Source organism: Rana temporaria, chromosome 7, assembly GCF_905171775.1.
Source record: "Rana temporaria chromosome 7, aRanTem1.1, whole genome shotgun sequence".
NCBI classification, from domain to species: domain Eukaryota; kingdom Metazoa; phylum Chordata; class Amphibia; order Anura; family Ranidae; genus Rana; species Rana temporaria.
In genome coordinates this window covers 3,178,484-3,201,235 of record NC_053495.1, presented here as the reverse complement: position 1 = coordinate 3,201,235, position 22,752 = coordinate 3,178,484, and the positions used below count along the sequence as shown (strand labels likewise).

General features: G+C 49.4%; 1 protein-coding gene across 1 annotated transcript; it reads right to left on the bottom strand.

Moving 5' to 3' along the window:
• Positions 1-987: 987 nt before the first annotated feature.
• On the bottom strand, positions 988-13,455 carry LOC120944919 (matrix Gla protein-like). The gene is made up of 5 exons (XM_040358685.1): positions 13,373-13,455; positions 9,247-9,368; positions 5,687-5,722; positions 3,231-3,303; positions 988-1,823 (listed from the first exon to the last, which is right to left on the bottom strand). The coding sequence occupies exons 2-5, from the start codon at positions 9,305-9,307 to the stop codon at positions 1,682-1,684; spliced, it is 312 nt and encodes a 103-aa protein (XP_040214619.1). The 5' UTR covers positions 9,308-9,368; positions 13,373-13,455; the 3' UTR covers positions 988-1,681.
• Between the last annotated feature and the right edge of the window lie 9,297 nt (positions 13,456-22,752).

The following is a 22,752-nucleotide window of genomic DNA, read 5'->3' as shown; positions in this document are numbered from 1 at the left end:
GGAGGGGGGGGGGGGGGGTACAGGGAATCAGGGGGTGTGTAAGGGAATTGGGTGGGTGTACAGGGCATTAGGGGGGGGGGTGTACAGGGAATCAGGGGTGTGTACAGGGCATCAGGGGGTGTGTACAGGGCATTAGGGTGTGTACAGGGCATCAGGGGTGTGTACAGGGCATCGGGGGTGTGTACAGGGCATCGGGGGTGTTTACAGGACATTAGGGTGTGTACAGGGCATCGGGGGTGTGTACAGGGCATCGGGGTGTGTACAGGGCATCGGGGGTGTGTACAGGACCTCGGGGGGTGTGTACAGGGCATCGGGGTGTGTACAGGGCATCGGGGGTGTGTACAGGACCTCGGGGGGTGTGTACAGGGCATCGGGGGTGTGTACAGGGCATCGGGGGTGTGTACAGGGCATCGGGGGTGTTTACAGGACATTAGGGTGTGTACAGGGCATCGGGGGTGTGTACAGGGCATCGGGGTGTGTACAGGGCATCGGGGGTGTGTACAGGACCTCGGGGGGTGTGTACAGGGCATCGGGGGGTGTGTACAGGGCATCGGGGTGTGTACAGGGCATCGGGGGTGTGTATAGGACATCGGGGGGGGGGGGGGGTGTACAGGACTTTGAGGGTGTGTACAGGGAATCTGGGGTATGTACAGGACATCGGGGGGGGGGGGGGGTGTACAGAGAATTGGAGGTGTGTACAGGGCATCAAGGCGTTTGTACAGGACATCGGGGGTACGTAAGGGAATCAGGGGTGTGTACAAGACATCGGGGGTGTATACAGGGCATTTGGGGTGTGTATAGGACACCGGGGGTGTGTACTGAGATGATGTCATTAGTCTGCTATGGGCAGGAGGAAGCATTTCCTCAGTCTCCCCTCCCCCAGTGATCAGACTGTACATTGTAACTTTGTAGAAGAAGGAGGGAACATTACACTTGTGTGTATTATTATTCCTCTTATAATAAAATCAAACCGCAGAGGGCCGGATATCCATTATATAAAAGCAGCATTTTATTTGTGGAAAAAAAAAGGTCACGTGACGGAAGCAAGACACAGAGATAGTGAGCGACTCTGAAAATGTGAAGTAGGAGAACAGATTATATCTGTGTGATCGCCGGGCGCCCTGACGGGACTCGCCGCGGCCGCCGTCCCGGATCCGATAAAAAAACGTATAAAGTGCTGAATAGACAACAGATAATAAAATACAGAGACAGATAACAAATGGGGCCCTCGGGGGCCCCAGGCGAAGGTTACAGGTTAGTCTATATAAAAGTCACTTCCATCCATCGATCAATGAAAACCCCGCCCCCGGCGATCCCATCCATCGATCGATCAATGAAATGAAAACCCCGCCCCCAGTGATCCCATCCAATGATCAATGAAAACCCCGCCCCCAGCGATCCCATCCAATGATACAGCCAATCGCTTCGTGTGAACCTACTGCACCCTAAAATGGTTACAAAGTAACAATATCATCAATAGAATATCTCTGTATGATCGGAAAAGGGCCAGACGGGGATGTCAATGGAGTGTCAGCTCTTCTACATAAACTAACTTGTATTTGGGTTTTTATTGACCCCTCCCCCCCCTTATAGAGTCCATGATGGAACGGGAAGGTCCTGATGTCTAATCTGTAGACTCCGAGATCTTCATGTGTGGGGACGCTGATCTCATCCGATCGATTTACTTCCCCCCGGCGCGCTGCCCAAAGTATTTCCTGTAGGCGGCGGTGTAGCCGTGTCGCAGGGCGTAGCGGTCGCAGGGTTTGTAGTCCTCGCAGACCTCGCGTTGGCGTTCCTGGGGGCTCTTGTTGCGCTCGCGGATTCTGAAATGAAAGGAAATTCATTGGTGAGGACGAGTCGATGGTTATTGGCTGAGATGTTCGGCCCTTCCTCACATTCCTCACATTCCTCACACGCCCCCAACTCCTCCCATTCCTTATATATAGAAGACACGCCTTCCATTTTGGTTATATTTGCTCTACTACCACCCACCCCCGACACCAAAGAAGGACCACCCACCCCCGACACCAAAGAAGGACCACCCACCCCCAACACCAAAGAAGGACCACCCACCCCCGACACCAAAGAAGGACCACCCACCCCCGACACCAAAGAAGGACCACCCACCCCCAACACCAAAGAAGGACCACCCAACCCGACACCAAAGAAGGACCACCCCCAACACCAAAGAAGGACCACCCACCCCCGACACCAAAGAAGGACCACCCACCCCCAACACCAAAGAAGGACCACCCACCCCCAAAGAAGGACCACCCACCCCCAAAACCAAAGAAGGACCACCCACCCCCGACACCAAAGAAGGACCACCCAACCCGACACCAAAGAATGACCCCCAACACCAAAGAAGGACCACCCACCCCGAACACCTAGGAAGGACCACCCACCCCCAACACCAAGAAAAGACCACCCACCCCCAACACCAAGGAAGGACCACCCACCCCCAAAGAAGGACCACCCACCCCCAAAACCAAAGAAGGACCACCCACCCCCGACACCAAAGAAGGACCACCCACCCCCAACACCAAAGAATGACCCCCAACACCAAAGAAGGACCACCCACCCCGAACACCTAGGAAGGACCACCCACCCCCAACACCAAGAAAAGACCACCCACCCCCAACACCAAGGAAGGACCACCCACCCCAATACCAAGGATGGACCACTCACCCTCGACACCAAGGAAGGACCGCTCACCCCCAACACCAAAGAAGGACCACCCACCCCCAACACCAAGGAAGGACCACTTACCCCCAACACCATGGAAGGACCACTCACCCCCAACACAAAGGAAGGACCACCCACCCCCAACACCAAGAAAAGACCACCCACCCCAACACCAAGGACGGACCACTCACCCCCGACACCAAGGAAGGACCACCCACCCCCAACACCAAGAAAAAAAATACCCACCCCAACACCAAGGACGGACCACTCACCCCCGACACCACGGACGGACCACCCACCCCCAACACCAAAGAAAGACCACCCACCCCCAACACCAAGGAAGGACCACCCACCCCTGACACCAAGGAAGGACCACCCACCCCCAACACCAAGGAAGGACCACCTACCCCCAACACCAAAGAAGGACCACTCACCCCCGACACCAAGGAAGGACAAGTGATGTCACCAGACCAGTCTGGAGACTGCAGGGAAACGGCTGAAGTTCGCAGATTGATTGTTTTATTTCTATTAGAATTCGTTCTTACCTCTCGTTCATTCTTGATGGCCTTTGCTGGGTGCGCATGAAGGTGTTGGCAGTTCTGGAGTTCACAAAGGGGTCTGTGGGCAGTAAAAAAAATAATAATAATACAATTTGTAGAAAAACCAGCATCAGAAGTACAAAATTGTCAAACCTATCAATAAAATCGAGGTGGGTTGTGCACGAAAAACCCAACGGCATGCTGAGCTCCTGAAGAAGATGCCTTATGAGCGCTGAAGCCTGAATTGCTGATAATGTAGAAATGCTTATCCAAATAAATGCTGAATCTCGTCATTCCTTCTCCCATTGCTGCCCGTCAGCTCCTCCCCTGACAGAAGCCCAATTTGTGGACAATCCCATTGTTGACCTCAGGCAGAGGTCAGTTGCTACCTCCCTCTTTTCTCCTTTTTTTTTTTTTTAAGCCGGCTATAGATGGATCGAAATTCAGCTGGTTCAGCAGGGGCTGGCCAAATTTCAAACCATCTACGGCTATTTTCGTTCCTGGGAAGTCAACCTAATGATCGACTTCACACAAATGGGCTCGGTGGAAATTCATACAGGAATTATTTAGCGGCAACAGATTTCACATCACTTTACAATATAAAGGGTTAGGGTTAGGGTGAGGGTTAGGGGTTAGGGTTAGGGATAGGGACAGGGTTAGGGGTTAGGGATAGGGACAGGGTTAGGGTTAGGGTACAGTTACAATGCGATTCAATAAAAGAGGGTTTAGGAGGGCTGTGCTCCTGAGAGCTTACAATCTAATAGGGAGGGGTTCAAAAAGGTGAGAACTGTGGGGGATAAACTGATAGAAGTCTCTGTGCTTGGTGGAGGAGTGATAGGTTTCCCTAAAGAGAAGAGTTTTCAGGGATTATCTAAAACAGGGGTCTCCAAACCAAAGCAAAGGGCCAGTTTACTGTCCTTCAGACTTTAAGGGGGCTGGACTGTGGCCATTGGCAGTAGAAAATGTCCCAGCATCAGTGGGGAAAAATAATGCCCCATTATTGATGTCAGTGAGAGGAACGTACCCCATCATTGGTGTTATTAGGCTTCATCGTTGGGAGGAATTGTGCCTCATCATTGGGAGGAATTGTACCCCTTTATAGGCATTAGTTGGATGGAATTAAGCCCCCCTGTTGGTATCAGTAAATTAAATAGTGCCCCCAAGGGCCAGATAAATGCATGCAAAGGGCCGCATCTGGCCCCGGGCCGCAGTTTGGAGACCGCTGATCTAAAAGGTGGTCAAAGTAGGAGATAACCCGGATAGATTGAGGTAGAGAGTTCCAGGGGATGGGAGAGGCTCTGGAGAAGTCCTGAAGGAGGGGACAAGGGAACTAGAGAGCAGGAGGTTATGGGAGGAGTGGAGAGGATGGTTTGGGGGGGATATTTTGAGACAAGATTGGACAATATATTGATGGTGAGGCTTTTGTGGGGACCTCTCTCCATAATTCCGGGTCTGTTTGGTCCATCTGGCAGTCAGGACTCAGCATAGAGATCTCGCCAACAGTGTCCAAGAGATAGGATTTAACTATCAAACATTTTTTTTTTTCTAACATTCACCAAAAAAGTTTAGGAAAGTCATGGGTTTCATTCCCTTGGGCCAGATCCAGAGAGCGAGTACGCCGGCGTATCTACTCATACGCCGCGTACTTTCAAATTTCCCGCGTCGTAGCTTTCGTTTGAATCCTCAAGCCAAGATACGACGGCATCTGGGTTAGATCCGACAGGCGTACGCCTTCGGATCGTAGATGCAAAACTTCGGCGTCCGCTGGCTGGCGTTCTCTTCGTTTTCCGCGTCGGGTATGCAAATGAGCTATTTCCGACGATCCACGAATGTACGCGCGGCCGTCGCATTCTTTTACGTCGTCTCTATTCTGTTTTTTCCGGCGTATAGTTAAAGCTGGTGTTTTGCGACGTATAGTTAGACTTGCCATGTTAAGTATGGCCGTCGTTCCCGCGTTTAATTTGAATTTTTTTTTTTTTTTTGCGTAAGTCGTCCGTGAATCGGGATGGACGTAATTCACGTCTATGTAAAAAAAAAAATGACGTCCTAGCGACGTCATTTAGCGCAATGCACGGCGGGAAATTTAGGGACGGCGCATGCGCAGTTCATTTGGCGCGGGGACGCGCTTCATTTAAATGAAACACGCCCCCTAATCGCCGATTTGAATTCCGCCGCCAGAAATACACTACGCCGCCGTAACTTACGGTGCGAAATCTTTAAGGATTCGAAGATAACACAAGTAAGTTACGGCGGCGTAGCGTATCTCTGATACGCTGCGCTGGGGCAGATCTTTGTGGATCTGCCCCCTTGTGTCTATCTGATGATCGGATGTATTTCCCTCCAAGAAACAACTCCATCCAAAATCTCACATCTGGGAGGCGGAGAACAATACAAGTCTCTGCTCAGTCATTGAATCGGCTTCATTGGGTTACATGAGATTGAAGGAAAAACAATCGTCTCACCATAACGCTCATTAGACTCGTGACTTTCATGGGAATCTGAATCAAAGAGACCAAAAAATAAATTGATCAGTATTGATAATAACAATAAAATAATTCTCTATTTTTATCACATGTTCATCTATAGTTATCATTTGTACTCAGTGAAAGGCCTAGGTGTGCACACAGGGTGTGCTGGTTGTGCCCAGGCACACCCTAATCACCCCTGCTGCTTGGGACCCGCCCAGGGGGCGGACGGACCATTGAGTCACTCGGGCACTGCCCGAGGGCCACATGCCACTAGGGGGCCCCATCAGGGTTGCCAGGCTCAGTAAAACCAGGGACAGTATGTACCATATTTGCTGGCGTATAAGACGACCCCCTAATTTTCCAGCCAAAATGTTGGTTTTGGGATATACTCGCCGTATAATACTACCCCTTTCTTACTAGTCATGCCTCGCCTCATGGTGCCACCATTACATGCCAGACTGTGCCACTACATGCCAGACTGTGCCCCATTACATGCCAGACTGTGCCCCATTACATGCCAGACTGTGCCCCATTACATGCCAGACTGTGCCACTACATGCCAGACTGTGCCACTACATGCCAGACTGTGCCCCATTACATGCCAGACTGTGCCCCATTACATGCCAGACTGTGCCCCATTACATGCCAGACTGTGCCCCATTACATGCCAGACTGTGCCCCATTACATGCCAGACTGTGCCACTACATGCCAGACTGTGCCACTACATGCCAGACTGTGCCCCATTACATGCCAGACTGTGCCCCATTACATGCCAGACTGTGCCCCATTACATGCTAGAATGTGTCCCATTACATGCCAGACTGTGCCCCATTACATGCCAGACTGTGGCCCATTACATGCCAGACTGTGCCCCATTACATGCCAGACTGTGCCCCATTACATGCCAGACTGTGCCCCATTACATGCCAGACTGTGCCCCATTACATGCCAGACTGTGCCCCATTACATGCCAGACTGTGCCCCATTACATGCCAGACTGTGCCCCATTACATGCCAGACTGTGCCCCATTACATGCCAGACTGTGCCCCATTACATGCCAGAATGTGTCCCATTACATGCCAGAATGTGTCCCATTACATGCCAGACTGTGCCCCATTACATGCCAGACTGTGCCACTACATGCCAGACTGTGCCCCATTACATGCCAGACTGTGCCCCATTACATGCCAGACTGTGCCCCATTACATGCCAGAATGTGTCCCATTACATGCCAGAATGTGTCCCATTACATGCCAGACTGTGCCCCATTACATGCCAGACTGTGCCCCATTACATGCCAGACTGTGCCCCATTACATGCCAGACTGTGCCCCATTACATGCCAGACTGTGCCCCATTACATCCCAGACTGTGCCCCATTACATCCCAGACTGTGCCCCATTACATGCCAGACTGTGCCCCATTACATCCCAGACTGTGTCCCATTACATCCCAGACTGTGTCCCATTACATTACCCCTCCATTGTGCTGTTCTCACCGTCTGCGCTCCGCTCCGTGTCCCCCCTCGCTGTGCCCTTACCTTATCCTAAGACATGCAGAATCTTGGCCTGTACGTTTTTTCAAAAGCCGCGCCTCCTACGTCTTCTGTTCCGTGATAGGCGGACACTAAACACAGTGCCTCCTGGGAAGCTGACTGTTCCGCCTATCACGGAACAGAAGACGTAGGAGGCGCGGCTTTTGAAAAAACATACGGCCGCGATTCTGCATGTCTTAGGATAAGGTAAGGATGTTAGGTTACCGGCGTATAAGACGACTCCCGACTTTCAAGAAGATTTTAAGGGGTTAGAAAGTCGTCTTATACGCCGGAAAATCCGGTAAAAATCTGTGTTTTTTTTACACCTGTCCCTGATATGTCCGAAACCGACATGCTTTTGATGTGAAAATCCTGAGATTTTAGCTGCCCCGCCTCTGCACTGCCTCCTGGCGTGGTGGCCATCTGTGAGCCAAGGGGCCCCATAATCTTCTATTACCCAGGGGCCCCATGAGTTGTCAGTCCGCCCCTGGACCCGCCCCCTATTCACCCACAGAGCTGCTGGCTTTCCTCCTCTCCTCTCTTGCCGGCTGCTTTTGCAGTTTGGAGAGCTGGGGAAGGGGCCAGTAAATATGTCATTTACAGGTCCCTTCCTTTTCTGAATGAACATAGTGAGCGATCGGCACAAATCACTTACTGGGCTAGATTAAGATAGATTAGCGGATCTTTAGATCTGCGTAATCTATCTGATTTACGATCCGCCGGCGCAAATTTGAGAGGCTAGTGCAGTATTCAGAAAGCACTTACCTCGAAACTTGCGCCGGCGGATCGTAACTCCACCGGCGGAATTCAAATTCCGCGGCTAGGGGGAGTGTAGTATTTAAATCAGGCACGTCCCGGCGCCGATTTAAATGCGCATGCGCCGTCCGTGAATTTTCCCGGCGTGCATTGCTCCCAATGACGTCGCTAGGACGTCATTGGTTTTGGCGTGAACGTAAATTACGTCCATCCGTATTTGCGACCGACTTACGCAAACGACGTAAAAATGCAAAACTCGGCGCGGGAACGACGGCCATACTTAACATTGGATACGCCGCATATAGCAGGGGTAAGTATACGCCGGAAAAAGTCGAATGCAAACGACGTAAAAAAAAAAGCGACGGGCGGGCGTTCGTTTCTGAATCGGCGGAAATTTGCATATTCGTCACGTAAAAAACCGAAGCGCCACCTAGCGGCCGGCGGGAGATTGCATGATGAATCAGTCGCATAGATCCGACCGTCGGACTCAGAGATACGACGGCGTATCTCTTTCCGAATCTCCCCCACTGTGTCCGACAGAAAAAAAAGTCTGATGGAGCCTACACACGGTTGGAATTTCCGACCAAAAACTCACATCCAACTTTTCTTGTCGGAAACTCTGTGTGTAAGAGCATCCCATGTATTGGCAGGAGCACGCCCTGGTAAAGTTTCTGCTGCACTGCTATCAATGTATCCAATGAAGAGTTGTTCTCGACGCGGGACTTTGGAGGGTTCAGGTAAGTAAACCGGGGGGTGGGAGGGGGGCTGGACGGGGGTCTGTGATTATCGGATGTTTTTTCACCTTAATGTATAGAAGGTTTACCTAGACATTTTGGACAATTTCATTCTCCCGACTTTGTGGGAGGAGTTTGGGGACGGCCCCTCCCTGTTCCAACATGACTGCCCACCAGTGTACAAAGCAAGGTCCATAAAGACATGGGTGAGAGAGTTTGGAGGAACTTGACTGGCCTGCACAGAGTCCTGACCTCATCCCTTTGGGATGAATTAGTGTGGAGACTGCGAGCCAGGCCTTCTCATCCAACATCAGTGACTGACCTTTTCGGACAAATAAAAATACAAACTATTTATAAACATAAAATAAAATGTAAAGTTTTCAGGATTTTAATAACAATGTTATCCCCCTCCCCCCCCCCCCCTTCATTGACTACATTGTAACATTGCACAGCCTATCATTTGGAGGAGCACCAGCCAAACCACCTTGTCCTCTGTCATTACACAACATCACCATACATTTTTGCGTACCGTAAGCGAGGGCGACCACAGCGGCCAGCGCCAGGACCAGGAGAACGCCCAGGGTCTTCATTCCGCTCTCTCTGTTCCCACAGGAAAGGAGACTTCACCCGAAGAAGTGCTGAACAACGCGTCTAGAATCAAACACAGCGAGTTCTCTGTTAGACCCAACATCTGGGCTGGGCGGTTCTGACGGGAGGTATGTAGGGACTCTGCCCAGAAAAGGGGCGCCGGGGGACAAGAGAGGTGGGGGGAGGGGAGGGGAGGACAAAAAGGGGCGAGGTCTGAGGTTAGGAATGGGTCAGAAATATACGTTTTAGAAGAAGAAGATATCTGATTCTTGGGACCTACTTAGATCAGTGATAGAAAAGAAAAGCGGCGCACCACCGGAACCAAACATGACTGCCGCCAAGACGAGGACACAGGAGAGGTGACGCGTTTCACAAGCGAAGCAGCACCAGTCAAATGCGAAACGTGTCACCTGTGTGTGTATGCACGTGTGTGTATGAATATATATATATCAGTAGAGCAGTGGAAGGAGTCAGTAGTTATTTTTTTTATCATAACTTTTTTTTCCATTTTTTACAATCTTATTTAATAATAATAATAATAATAATAATAATAATAATAATAATAATAATAACAACATTATTATTTATTTTTTATCATAACTTTTTTTTTACAGTTTTTAAATTTTTTACAATTTTATGTAATAATAATATATTATTATTATTTATTTTTATCAACTTTTTTTTTTACAATTTTTCACAATTTTATTTAATAATAATATGATTTTATTATTATTATTTATTTTTATCAGAACTTTTTTTTTTACAGTTTTTCTATTTTTTACAATTTTATGTAATAATAATATATTTTTATTATTATTTATTTTTTATCATAACTTTTTTTTTTACAATTTTATTTAATAATAATAATATATTTGTATTATTATTTATTTTTTATCATAGCTTTTTTTTTTACAATTTTTCTATTTTTTACAATTTTATTTAATAATAATATATTTTTATGATTATTTATTTTTTATCATAACTTTTTTTTATAACTTTTCTATTTTTTACAATTTTATTTACTAAAAATAATATGGGCCAGATTCACAAAAGATACGATTGTCGTTTACGTTACACCGCCGCAGGTTTACAGCGTAAGTGCCTGATTCACAAAGCACTTACCTGTAAACTTGCGGCGGTGTAACGTAAATCCGCTCGGCGCAAGCCCGCCTAATTCAAATGGGGCGGGCGCCATTTAAATTAGGCGTATCTATGCGCCTGATTCATAGAATCACAGTTACACCTGTCGGATCTTAGGCTGCAATTCTAGGCCGGCCGCTAGGTGGCGATTCCATTGCGGTCGGCGTAGAATATGCAAATGACTAGTTACGGCGATTCACGAACGTCCGCTTTGCCCGTCGAACTAAATTGACGCCGTTTCCGTAGAGATGCGTCGCGTAAAACTAAGTATGCCCTCTAGGTGGTCTAAGCAATGTTAAGTATGGGCGTCGAAATTTTAAATTTCACGTCGTTTGCGTAAGTCGTCTGTGAATGGCGCTGGACGCCATTTACGTTAACGTCGAAACCAATGATGTCCTTGCGACGTCATTTAGCGCAATGCACGTCGGGTAATTTGACGGACGGAGCATGCGCAGTACGTTCGGCGCGGGAACGCGCCTAATTTAAATGGTGCCCACCCCATTTGAATTAGGCCGGCTTGCGCCGAGCGGATTTACGTTACACCGCCGCAAGTTTACAGGTAAGTGCTTTGTGAATCAGGCACTTACGCTGTAAACCTGCGGCGGTGTAACGTAAATGGGATACGTTACGCTGCCGCTGCGCAACGTATTTCTCTATGTATCTGGCCCTATATTTTTATTATTATTATTATTATTTATTTTTTATCATAACTTTTTTTTTTTTACATTTTTCAATTATTTTTTACAATTTTATTTAATAATTTATTATTATTATTATTATTATTATTATTATTATTATTATTATTATTTATTTATTTATTTATTGATTTATTTATTTTTATACAATTTTTAGTAGTTCCATTGGTCTGCTTTGGTGAGATATCAGAGGTCTAAACAGACCCCTGATATCTCACTTTTAAGACAGAGATTCCCCGTCCCTTCTTCTACAGCCAAGCAGCAGGGGGAATCTTCTTGATTAGGGTGATTATAAATGTAATACAAATGTAACATAAATATATATATGTATAGAAACATTTGTGTTACATTTCTATTAATTTAGATATATATAATCTCTTTTTTGTATACAAATGTATTTAAATGTAATATAAATATAAATATATATGTTATATGTATATAAATGTAATATAAATTAATATAAATGTATAGAAATATAACACAGATGTATATAAACTATAAAATATATACAAATGTAACACACACACACATAAATATATATATATATGTATAGAAATGAAAGCTTATCGGAACGCAATTCTGTATCTAATCCCCACATTTTACTCCCAGTAGTTGCTGTCCCATATTTCTATAAAGCCCCATACACACCATCAGATTATCTGCAGATTTTTGTCTTCAGATTTACCAAAACCATGTAGTACAAGGGCCTGCCTGATTGCATACAAATTGAAACTCTTAGGCCCCATACACACCATAGAATCCATCCGCAGATAAATCCCAGCAAATGGGTTTCAGCGGATAGATCCTATGGTGTGTACACTCCAGCGGATCTGTTTCCGCGGATATTTCTCCCCTGGAATGGATTCCAGCAGATGAATATTTGCTGACATGCCAAGCAAATCCATCTGCTGGAATCCATCCCAACGGATGGATCCGCTCGTCTGTACAGACTTACCGGATCCATCCGCCCAAAGGGATTCCCCGCACGCGTCGTAATGATTTGACGCATGCGTGGAATTCCTTATATGACAGCGTCGCGCCCGTCGCCGCGTCATAATAGCGGCGACGGCGCGACACGTCATCGGCAGAGGATTTCAGCGCGGATTTCAATGCGATGGTGTGTACACGCCATCGCATAGAAATCTTCTGAAATCCTCGAGAGGATTTATCCGCGGATACGGTCCGCTGGACCGTATCTGCGGATAAATCCTCTCGTGTGTATGGGGCCTGAAGGTTTGACCTCCTATTATATGGTTTTGGTAAATCTGAAGACAAAAATGGTGTGTATGGGGCTTTACTCTCTTCTATGTACAGCTTGTACTTTCACCCTCTACTGGTTATCTTTACCTCAGACATTGCAATCAGCATCTGTGCTGAACAAGCACTGGGCAATACATTTACTATAAATATAAATATATATGTTATATGTGAATAAATGTAATAGAAATTAATAGAAATGTAACACAAATGTATATAAATTATAAAATATATACAAATGTAATATATATATATATACATGCATTAAATGTATTTCTATAAATGTATATTATTTAATGAAATATAAATAATAAAATCTATATAAATGTAACATACATGTATATACATGTTCTTATGTAAAGCACAGTCAGCTGTAATATATATAAAAAAATATATTAAATTAAATGACATTTATATTCAAGTATCTTATATATACTGCAAATATATTTATAGTAAAATTATATTACATTTATATCTATATAGATAGATCAATATAAAAATGTAAACAAACGTAAGAGAAATATATATAAAAATATATAAATGTAATATCATTTTACTATAAATATATTTGCAGTATATATAAGATACTTGAATATAAATGTCATTTCATTTAATATATATATATTTTTTTAAATAATTAATTTACTCCCAGTAGTTGCTGTCCCATATTTCCATGTAAAGCTTCCACGTTCTCCCTCTACTGGCTATCTTCAGTGTCAGACATTGCAATCAGCACCTGCGCTGAACAAGCACTGGGATGTAAGCAGGCAGTATCGTCATGTACTTGTCTGTAATGGGAGAAGTGGAAGAGTAAAGCACAGTCACTACTAAGGAGACAGCAGAGCCTGATGATTTGATGATCAGGATTGGCCGCCCTCGCAGTGTATAATAAATCGGATTTGCTGTGATATATAATAATAATAAATCTTGTCAGTAGGGGGCGCTGCTCGGGGCGTGGGTCCAGTATATACTCACCGAGGTGGCGGTGCTCTGCGGCTCTGGTGAGGAGTTGTGAAGATTTCTGGGTCCAGGATGATATTTATTGGGACGGTCCCTCCTCCGCTCCCTGTGTCACCGTCCCCTCCGTTATCACCCCCCCCTCATCCAAACACTTCCTCCCTCCCCCCCACACAAACCGCAGGCTGAAGCGTGAACAGCACATGGGACCCTAATTGGCTGCAGACCGCGCCGAGCGTCCAGGAGTGAAGTGAGGGGAAAATCGAGGCCAATTCCCCTCCTCCGCACGGAACATAAAGAGTCTCTAAAGAAATCAGCGACCGCTGAGAGGGCGACTGCCAATAAAACTTCATTTCCAGACGCCTCGCGGCGGAGGAAGGTAAAGCGCACCTGTCCGGCCGGACCTGCGTCATCGTTTTCATCTCCGGCTACAGAGAGACGTCTAAAGAGGGTCGAAAACCGCGAAAATCTCAGAAAAAAAACTTCCACGCCGACTCGCCGAGCTCTGAGCGCAACGACGTTTATTCAAAACTCAACTCCGCGATCGTTCCAGAAAAGAAGAAAAAAGGGTTAAATTCGCAATAATTCTCCAAAGGAGAGAAATAAACCGAAATGTATATAAAATGTAAGACAAATGTATCTAATAAATGTTTACAAACAAATACAATGTATATAAATGAAGGTAATATAAATGTACTGTAAATAGTGTCCCTGATCACTTCCACACCAGTTATAGTGTCCCTGATCACCAGTCACAGTGTCCCTGATCACCTCCACACCAGTCACAGTGTCCCTGATCACCTCCACACCAGTCACAGTGTTCCTGATCACCTCCACACCAGTCACAGTGTCCCTGATCACCATCACACCAGTCACAGTGTCCCTGATCTCCACCACACCAGTCACAGTGTCCCTGATCACCTCCACACCAGTCACAGTGTCCCTGATCACCACCACACCAGTCACAGTATCCCTGATCACCTCCACACCAGTCACAGTGTCCCTGATCACCTCCACACCAGTCACAGTGTCCCTGATCACCACCACACCAGTCACAGTGTTCCTGATCACCTCCACACCAGTCACAGTGTCCCTGATCACCTCCACACCAGTCACAGTGTCCCTGATCTCCACCACACCAGTCACAGTGTCCCAGATCATCTCCACACCAGTCACAGTGTCCCTGATCTCCACCACACCAGTCACAGTGTCCCTGATCTCCACCACACCAGTCACAGTGTCCCTGATCACCTCCACATCAGTTACAGTGTCCCTGATCACCTCCACACCAGTCACAGTGTCCCTGATCACCTCCACACCAGTCACAGTGTCCCTGATCACCTCCACACCAGTCACAGTGTCCCTGATCTCCACCACACCAGTCACAGTGTCCCTGATCACCATCACACCAGTCACAGTGTCCCTGATCACCTCCACACCAGTCACAGTGTCCCTGATCACCACCACACCAGTCACAGTGTCCCTGATCACCACCACACCAGTCACAGTGTCCCTGATCACCTCCACACCAGTCACAGTGTCCCTGATCACCTCCACACCAGTCACAGTGTCCCTGATCTCCACCACACCAGTTACAGTGTCCCTGATCTCCACCACACCAGTCACAGTGTCCCTGATCACCTCCACACCAGTCACAGTGTCCCTGATCACCTCCACACCAGTCACAGTGTCCCTGATCACCACCACACCAGTCACAGTGTCCCTGATCACCACACACCAGTCACAGTGTCCCTGATCACCCACACACCAGTCACAGTGTCCCTGATCACCTCCACACCAGTCACAGTGTCCCTGATCTCCACCACACCAGTCACAGTGTCCCTGATCACCTCCACACCGGTCACAGTGTCCCTGATCACCTCCACACCAGTCACAGTGTCCCTGATCACCACCACACCAGTCACAGTGTCCCTGATCACTTCCACACCAGTCACAGTGTCCCTGATCTCCACCACACCAGTCATAGTGTCCCTGATCACCTCCACACCAGTCACAGTGTCCCTGATCACCACCACACCAGTCACAGTGTCCCTGATCACCTCCACACCAGTCACAGTGTCCCTGATCACCTCCACAGCAGTCACAGTGTCCCTGATCTCCACCACACCAGTCACAGTGTCCCTGATCATCACCACACCAGTCACAGTGTCCCTGATCACCTCCACACCAGTCATAGTGTCCCTGATCACCTCCACACCAGTCACAGTGTCCCTGATCACCTCCACACCAGTCACAGTATCCCTGATCACCTCCACACCAGTCATAGTGTCCCTGATCACCTCCACACCAGTCACAGTGTCCCTGATCACCTCCACACCAGTCACAGTGTCCCTGATCACTTCCACACCAGTCACAGTGTCCCTGATCTCCACCACACCAGTCATAGTGTCCCTGATCACCTCCACACCAGTCACAGTGTCCCTGATCACCACCACACCAGTCACAGTGTCCCTGATCACCTCCACAGCAGTCACAGTGTCCCTGATCTCCACCACACCAGTCACAGTGTCCCTGATCACCTCCACACCAGTCACAGTGTCCCTGATCACCTCCACACCAGTCACAGTGTCCCTGATCACCACCACACCAGTCACAGTGTTCCTGATCACCTCCACACCAGTCACAGTGTCCCTGATCACCTCCACACCAGTCACAGTGTCCCTGATCTCCACCACACCAGTCACAGTGTCCCAGATCATCTCCACACCAGTCACAGTGTCCCTGATCTCCACCACACCAGTCACAGTGTCCCTGATCTCCACCACACCAGTCACAGTGTCCCTGATCACCTCCACATCAGTTACAGTGTCCCTGATCACCTCCACACCAGTCACAGTGTCCCTGATCACCTCCACACCAGTCACAGTGTCCCTGATCACCTCCACACCAGTCACAGTGTCCCTGATCTCCACCACACCAGTCACAGTGTCCCTGATCACCACCACACCAGTCACAGTGTCCCTGATCACCTCCACACCAGTCACAGTGTCCCTGATCACCACCACACCAGTCACAGTGTCCCTGATCACCACCACACCAGTCACAGTGTCCCTGATCACCTCCACACCAGTCACAGTGTCCCTGATCACCTCCACACCAGTCACAGTGTCCCTGATCTCCACCACACCAGTTACAGTGTCCCTGATCTCCACCACACCAGTCACAGTGTCCCTGATCACCTCCACACCAGTCACAGTGTCCCTGATCACCTCCACACCAGTCACAGTGTCCCTGATCACCACCACACCAGTCACAGTGTCCCTGATCACCACACACCAGTCACAGTGTCCCTGATCACCCACACACCAGTCACAGTGTCCCTGATCACCTCCACACCAGTCACAGTGTCCCTGATCTCCACCACACCAGTCACAGTGTCCCTGATCACCTCCACACCGGTCACAGTGTCCCTGATCACCTCCACACCAGTCACAGTGTCCCTGATCACCACCACACCAGTCACAGTGTCCCTGATCACTTCCACACCAGTCACAGTGTCCCTGATCTCCACCACACCAGTCATAGTGTCCCTGATCACCTCCACACCAGTCACAGTGTCCCTGATCACCACCACACCAGTCACAGTGTCCCTGATCACCTCCACACCAGTCACAGTGTCCCTGATCACCTCCACAGCAGTCACAGTGTCCCTGATCTCCACCACACCAGTCACAGTGTCCCTGATCATCACCACACCAGTCACAGTGTCCCTGATCACCTCCACACCAGTCATAGTGTCCCTGATCACCTCCACACCAGTCACAGTGTCCCTGATCACCTCCACACCAGTCACAGTATCCCTGATCACCTCCACACCAGTCATAGTGTCCCTGATCACCTCCACACCAGTCACAGTGTCCCTGATCACCTCCACACCAGTCACAGTGTCCCTGATCACTTCCACACCAGTCACAGTGTCCCTGATCTCCACCACACCAGTCATAGTGTCCCTGATCACCTCCACACCAGTCACAGTGTCCCTGATCACCACCACACCAGTCACAGTGTCCCTGATCACCTCCACAGCAGTCACAGTGTCCCTGATCTCCACCACACCAGTCACAGTGTCCCTGATCATCACCACACCAGTCACAGTGTCCCTGATCACCTCCACACCAGTCATAGTGTCCCTGATCACCTCCACACCAGTCACAGTGTCCCTGATCACCTCCACACCAGTCACAGTGTCCCTGATCACCTCCACACCAGCAGGGCTGGACTGGGGCAAAAATTTGGCCCTGGACTTCATCCAGACCGGCCCACTTTAATTCAATAAAATACATCCATTATTGTATATCATGAGAGGGTGAGAAAGAGAGAGAGAGGGGGGTGAGTGTAAGAAAAAGAGAGTGAGTGTAAAAGAGAGGGGGTGAGTGTAGGACCCCTTTTTACACTGAGGCGTTTTTTAGGCGCTTTTGGGCTAAAAATAGCGCCTGTAAAGCGTCTGAAAAACGCTTCCGCTGAAGTCCCAGTGTGAAAGCCTGAATGCTTTCACACTGGGGCGCTGCCAGGGCGTTACAAAAAGTCCTCCAAGCAGCATTTCTGTTTTAAAAAAACGGCCCACTGAGCCATCGGCCCACCGGGAAACTCCCTGTAGTCCCTATGGCCAGTCCATCCCTGCACACCAGTCACAGTGTCCCTGATCACCATCACACCAGTCACAGTGTCCCTAATCACCACCACACCAGTCACAGTGTCCCTGATCACCTCCACACCAGTCACAGTGTCCCTGATCACCACCACACCAGTCACAGTATCCCTGATCACCTCCACACCAGTAACAGTGTCCCTGATCTCCACCACACCAGTCACAGTGTCCCTGATCGCCATCACACCAGTCACAGTGTCCCTGATCTCCACCACACCAGTCACAGTGTCCCTGATCACCCCCACACCAGTCACAGTGTCCCTGATCTCCACCACACCAGAGACACTCTCCAGAGACACACGCCAAATGACAGGTAAACAAGGGGACGGGGGTCATCCAGTGACCCCACCTCCATGTCTACCTGTCATTAGGCGAGTGTCTCTGCATGGGACATGCCATTTGCCAAATGACAGGTATTCATGGGTTAGGGTCACTGGACTGGAGCTGTGTCTTTGCTGGACTGGGGATGTCTCTCTGCTGGACTGGGGATGTCTCTTTGCTGGATGGGGATGTGTCTCTGCTGGACTGGGGATGTCTCTTTGCTGGATTGGGGATGTCTCTCTGCTGGACTGGGGATGTCTCTCTGCTGGACTGGGGATGTCTCTTTGCTGGACTGGGGCTGTCTCTCTGCTGGACTGGGGATGTCTCTCTGCTGGACTGGGGATGTCTCTTTGCTGGATGGGGATGTGTCTCTGCTGGACTGGGGATGTCTCTTTGCTGGATTGGGGATGTCTCTCTGCTGGACTGGGGATGTCTCTCTGCTGGACTGGGGCTGTCTCTCTGCTGGATGGGAATGTCTCTTTGCTGGACTGGGGCTGTCTCTCTGCTGGATGGGGCTGTCTCTCTGCTGGATGGGGCTGTCTCTCTGCTGGACTGGGGATGTCTCTTTGCTGGACTGGGGCTGTCTCTCTGCTGGACTGGGGATGTCTCTTTGCTGGACTGGGGCTGTCTCTTTGCTGGACTGGGGCTGTCTCTCTGCTGGACTGGGAATGTCTCTCTGCTGGACTGGGGATGTCTCTTTGCTGGATGGGGATGTGTCTCTGCTGGACTGGGGATGTCTCTTTGCTGGATTGGGGATGTCTCTCTGCTGGACTGGGGATGTCTCTCTGCTGGACTGGGGCTGTCTCTCTGCTGGATGGGGATGTCTCTTTGCTGGACTGGGGCTGTCTCTCTGCTGGATGGGGCTGTCTCTCTGCTGGACTGGGGCTGTCTCTCTGCTGGACTGGGGATGTCTCTTTGCTGGACTGGGGCTGTCTCTTTGCTGGACTGGGGCTGTCTCTCTGCTGGACTGGGGATGTCTCTTTGCTGGACTGGGGCTGTCTCTCTGCTGGACTGGGGCTGTCTCTCTGCTGGACTGGGGCTGTCTCTTTGCTGGACTGGGGCTGTCTCTCTGCTGGATGGGGATGTGTCTCTGCTGGACTGGGGGTGTCTCCCTGCTGGATGGGGATGTGTCTCTGCTGGACTGGGGCTGTCTCTTTGCTGGACTGGGGGTGTCTCTCTGCTGGACTGGGGATGTCTCTTTGCTGGACTGGGGGTGTCTCTCTGCTGGACTGGGGATGTCTCTTTGCTTGACTGGGGTTGTCTCTCTGCTAGATAGGGATGTCTCTTTGCTGGACTGGGACTGTCTGTTTGCTATATGCGGTTGTCTCTTTGCTGGACTGGGATTTCTCTATGCTGAACTGGGCTGTCTCATTGCTGGGTCAAACCTCCCACTTACATCAGAGTTCCCAGCGTTCCCCCTTAAATTAGGATTTCCAAAGCCCCCTTTACATCAGTCCACAGAACACCCCCGACACCTGAGTCCCCCTTACCTTAGTAAGTACCCCTTGTCCGATTTTCTTTCTCGTTATTTCAGATTCGTTTAAATTTAGTACTATTCTAAGGGCCCTTTCACACGGGCGGCCCGATCAGGTCCGCCTGCCAGTTTTTTTGGCGGACCTGAACGGGCGCTCCGTGCTCCTCCATGGAGCCACGGATGTCAGCGGTGACACGCCCACTGACATCCGACCCGCTCCGATCCGCCAAAGTGTGACGGAGGAAAAACCTACTTTTCCATCCGTCTGGCGGATCGGATCGGGTGAACACGGACAGACGGTCCGTGTTCATCCGATCCCCCCATAGGGGAGAGCAGAGGAAAGACAGGGCGGTCCTTGCACAGTGTGCGGGGACCGCCCTGTCATCCGACGGCTCAGCGGGGATCAACGGAGCGATCCCCGCTGAGCAAGCGGAGGTTCACGGGGCGGATCATTACTGATCATTACTGATCCGCCCCGTGTGAAAGGGGCCTAATTCAGAAATTCGGATATATCCAAATTTCCGAAAACGAAAATCCGTCCGAATTTTAAATCGGAGACGAAAGGAACGGCACATGTCTAGAATACTTTCCCTGAAAAAGCAGCACAGGTCCTCTTTACCAATCCTGTTACACAACAACAGCGAATCCCTGGACAGCGAAATCCTCTCGGCAGATTCCGTGTCCCGCGTCCGCTGTGTTTATGGAGGGATGAGTCAGCGCAATGTACGGGAACCTAAATAAACATTATGTAACGGCTGTAATTACAATGTAGCGTGCCTGGGAAGGCGACCGTTGCCGGCCGTTTTAGGTAACGTCTTGCACAACACGGCAACTTATGGAAAGTTCTCCAGCAAAGCGTTGCCCAACGACTCGTGTTTATCCCAAATGAAGGATAAAGATCTTTACATCGACCTCGGAACGCCTGGCGGAGCCCCCCGAGGGCCGGACGCTATCGGATGCCGACGGCTCCAGGAATTCCGAGGACTCAAGTCTGTCCAGCGCGACTTCGGACATTCCTCGGCTCCTAGATAATCTTTATAATGTGGTAATTATACCGTTATCTGCTGGGAGAATCGTTCTATCGCCAGCGCCGATGTGTCACCGGAAAATAAAGATGTCTGTGAATTTCTGCCCAGAGAGGAAAAGTTTAAATTTATAGGCCCGGATTCAGATAGAATTGTCTATCTATGGGCGGGCGTAACGTATCGCAGATACGTTACGCCGCCGTACATTTGGGGCGCAAGTTCCGTATTCAGAAACAACATGCGCCCTTAGTTACGGTGGCGTAACGTATGTGTGTCGGCGTAAGCCCGCCTAATTCAAATGTGAATGATGTGGGCGTGTTTTATGTATATTAACTGTGACCCCACATGTTTGATGTTTTTTACGTACAGCGCATGCGCCGTTCGTGAAAAGATCCCAGTGCGCATGCTCGAAATTACGCCGCAAGTCGTCATTGCTTTAGACGTGAACGTAACTTACGTACAGCCCTATTCGCGAACGACTTACGCAAACTACGTAAAATTTTCAAAACTCGACGCGGGAACGACGTCCATACTTAACATAGGATACGCCTCATATAGCAGGGGTAACTTTATGCCGAAAAGAGCCTAACGTAAATGATGTAAAAAAATGCGCCGGCCGGACGTACGTTTCTGAATTGGTGTAAATACCTAATTAGCATATTCATCGCGTAACTATACGGAAGCGCCACCTAGCGGCCAGCGTAAATATGCAGCCTAAGATACGACGGTGTAAGACACTTACGCCGGTCGGATCTTAGGGAAATCTATGCGTAACTGATTCTCTGAATCAGGCGCATAGATACGACCGAGCGCACTCAGAGATACGACGGCGTATCAGGAGATACGCCGTCGTATCTCGTATCTGAATCTGGCCCATAATCTTTAGTCACTTTATTATAATTTTATCATTTATTGCATCGTGCCCCCAAAGGACGGGCGCTTGGGGCTGTTGAGTGTTTCTACCAGGGCTGGACTGGGACAGAAATTTGGCCCTGGACTTCATCCAGACTGGCGCACTTTGACAGGTCTCTCCTATGGCGGCCGGACAACTACCGCCCCCCCCCCCCCCCCCCCCCCCCCGGCCACCCAAGCCCCCTCTCCCCCTTCACTAGCCACTCTACTTTATTAGAGTAGAACGGTTGGTACTGGTACTCCTATAGGCAGTACCAGTGGGGAAGCTAGACATTATTTCACCCGGGGGCAAAGAATCAGTTCGGTGCCCCCCCCTTATGGGACAAGATTAGTCAGAAGTGAGAAACTCCCAGGCCATAGCTGTTGAGTCAGCTGTCTGTCCCCTCCCCCCTGCTCCTCTGTCGTCCCCCCTGCTTCTTTGTTCCCCCCAGGTGAGCGCTGCGGGGAGGGAGAGGAGGTGAGCAGAGCGGAGGGGGGCGGCGGGCCGCTGTCACTGAAGCCGGCCCACTGAGCCATCGGCCCACCGGGAAACTCCCTGTAGTCCCAATGGCCAGTCCATCCCTGTGTACCACCCTGCATTCATCTGACTTTTTCCATCGGAAATTCTGACCGCATTAGAATAGGAAAACAACTGTTTGCAAAAGTGACTGCTCTTGGCTGCAGCTTCAAAGGCACATTGTGAGAAGCTCACAGTGTGCAATGAAATCAAGAGAGGAGCCGCTTCACCTGTGAAAGACTGAAGGGGGAGTCCGGAGGAGGTCTTAACCAGGGCCGATCCTAGGGTCACAGGCGCCTGGGTGCAGAAATATTTCTGGCGCCCCCACATGGGCGTCGTCGTTTTACTAACTCCTCCCCTTTACAAATGTTTCTATGACAATGACTCAACCACCTGGAGAGGGGCCTCTGTGATGGACAAAGAGAGGGCTTCTGTTAGAGAGTCTGTTAGATGTTTGGCACCCCCACCTCTGTAGGCGCCTGGGTGCAATGCACCCTGTGC

What these genes read in the sequence shown, in the direction of transcription:
- LOC120944919 (XM_040358685.1), bottom strand. Translation starts at nt 9,307, where the DNA reads ATGAAGACCCTGGGCGTTCTCCTGGTCCTGGCGCTGGCCGCTGTGGTC. An exon ending in TGTGGTCGCCCTCGCTTACG is followed by an intron (nt 5,723 to 9,246) that starts GTACGCAAAAAT and finishes TCTTTGATTCAG; the next exon opens with ATTCCCATGAAAGTCACGAG. An exon ending in CGAGTCTAATGAGCGTTATG is followed by an intron (nt 3,304 to 5,686) that starts GTGAGACGATTG and finishes TACTGCCCACAG; the next exon opens with ACCCCTTTGTGAACTCCAGA.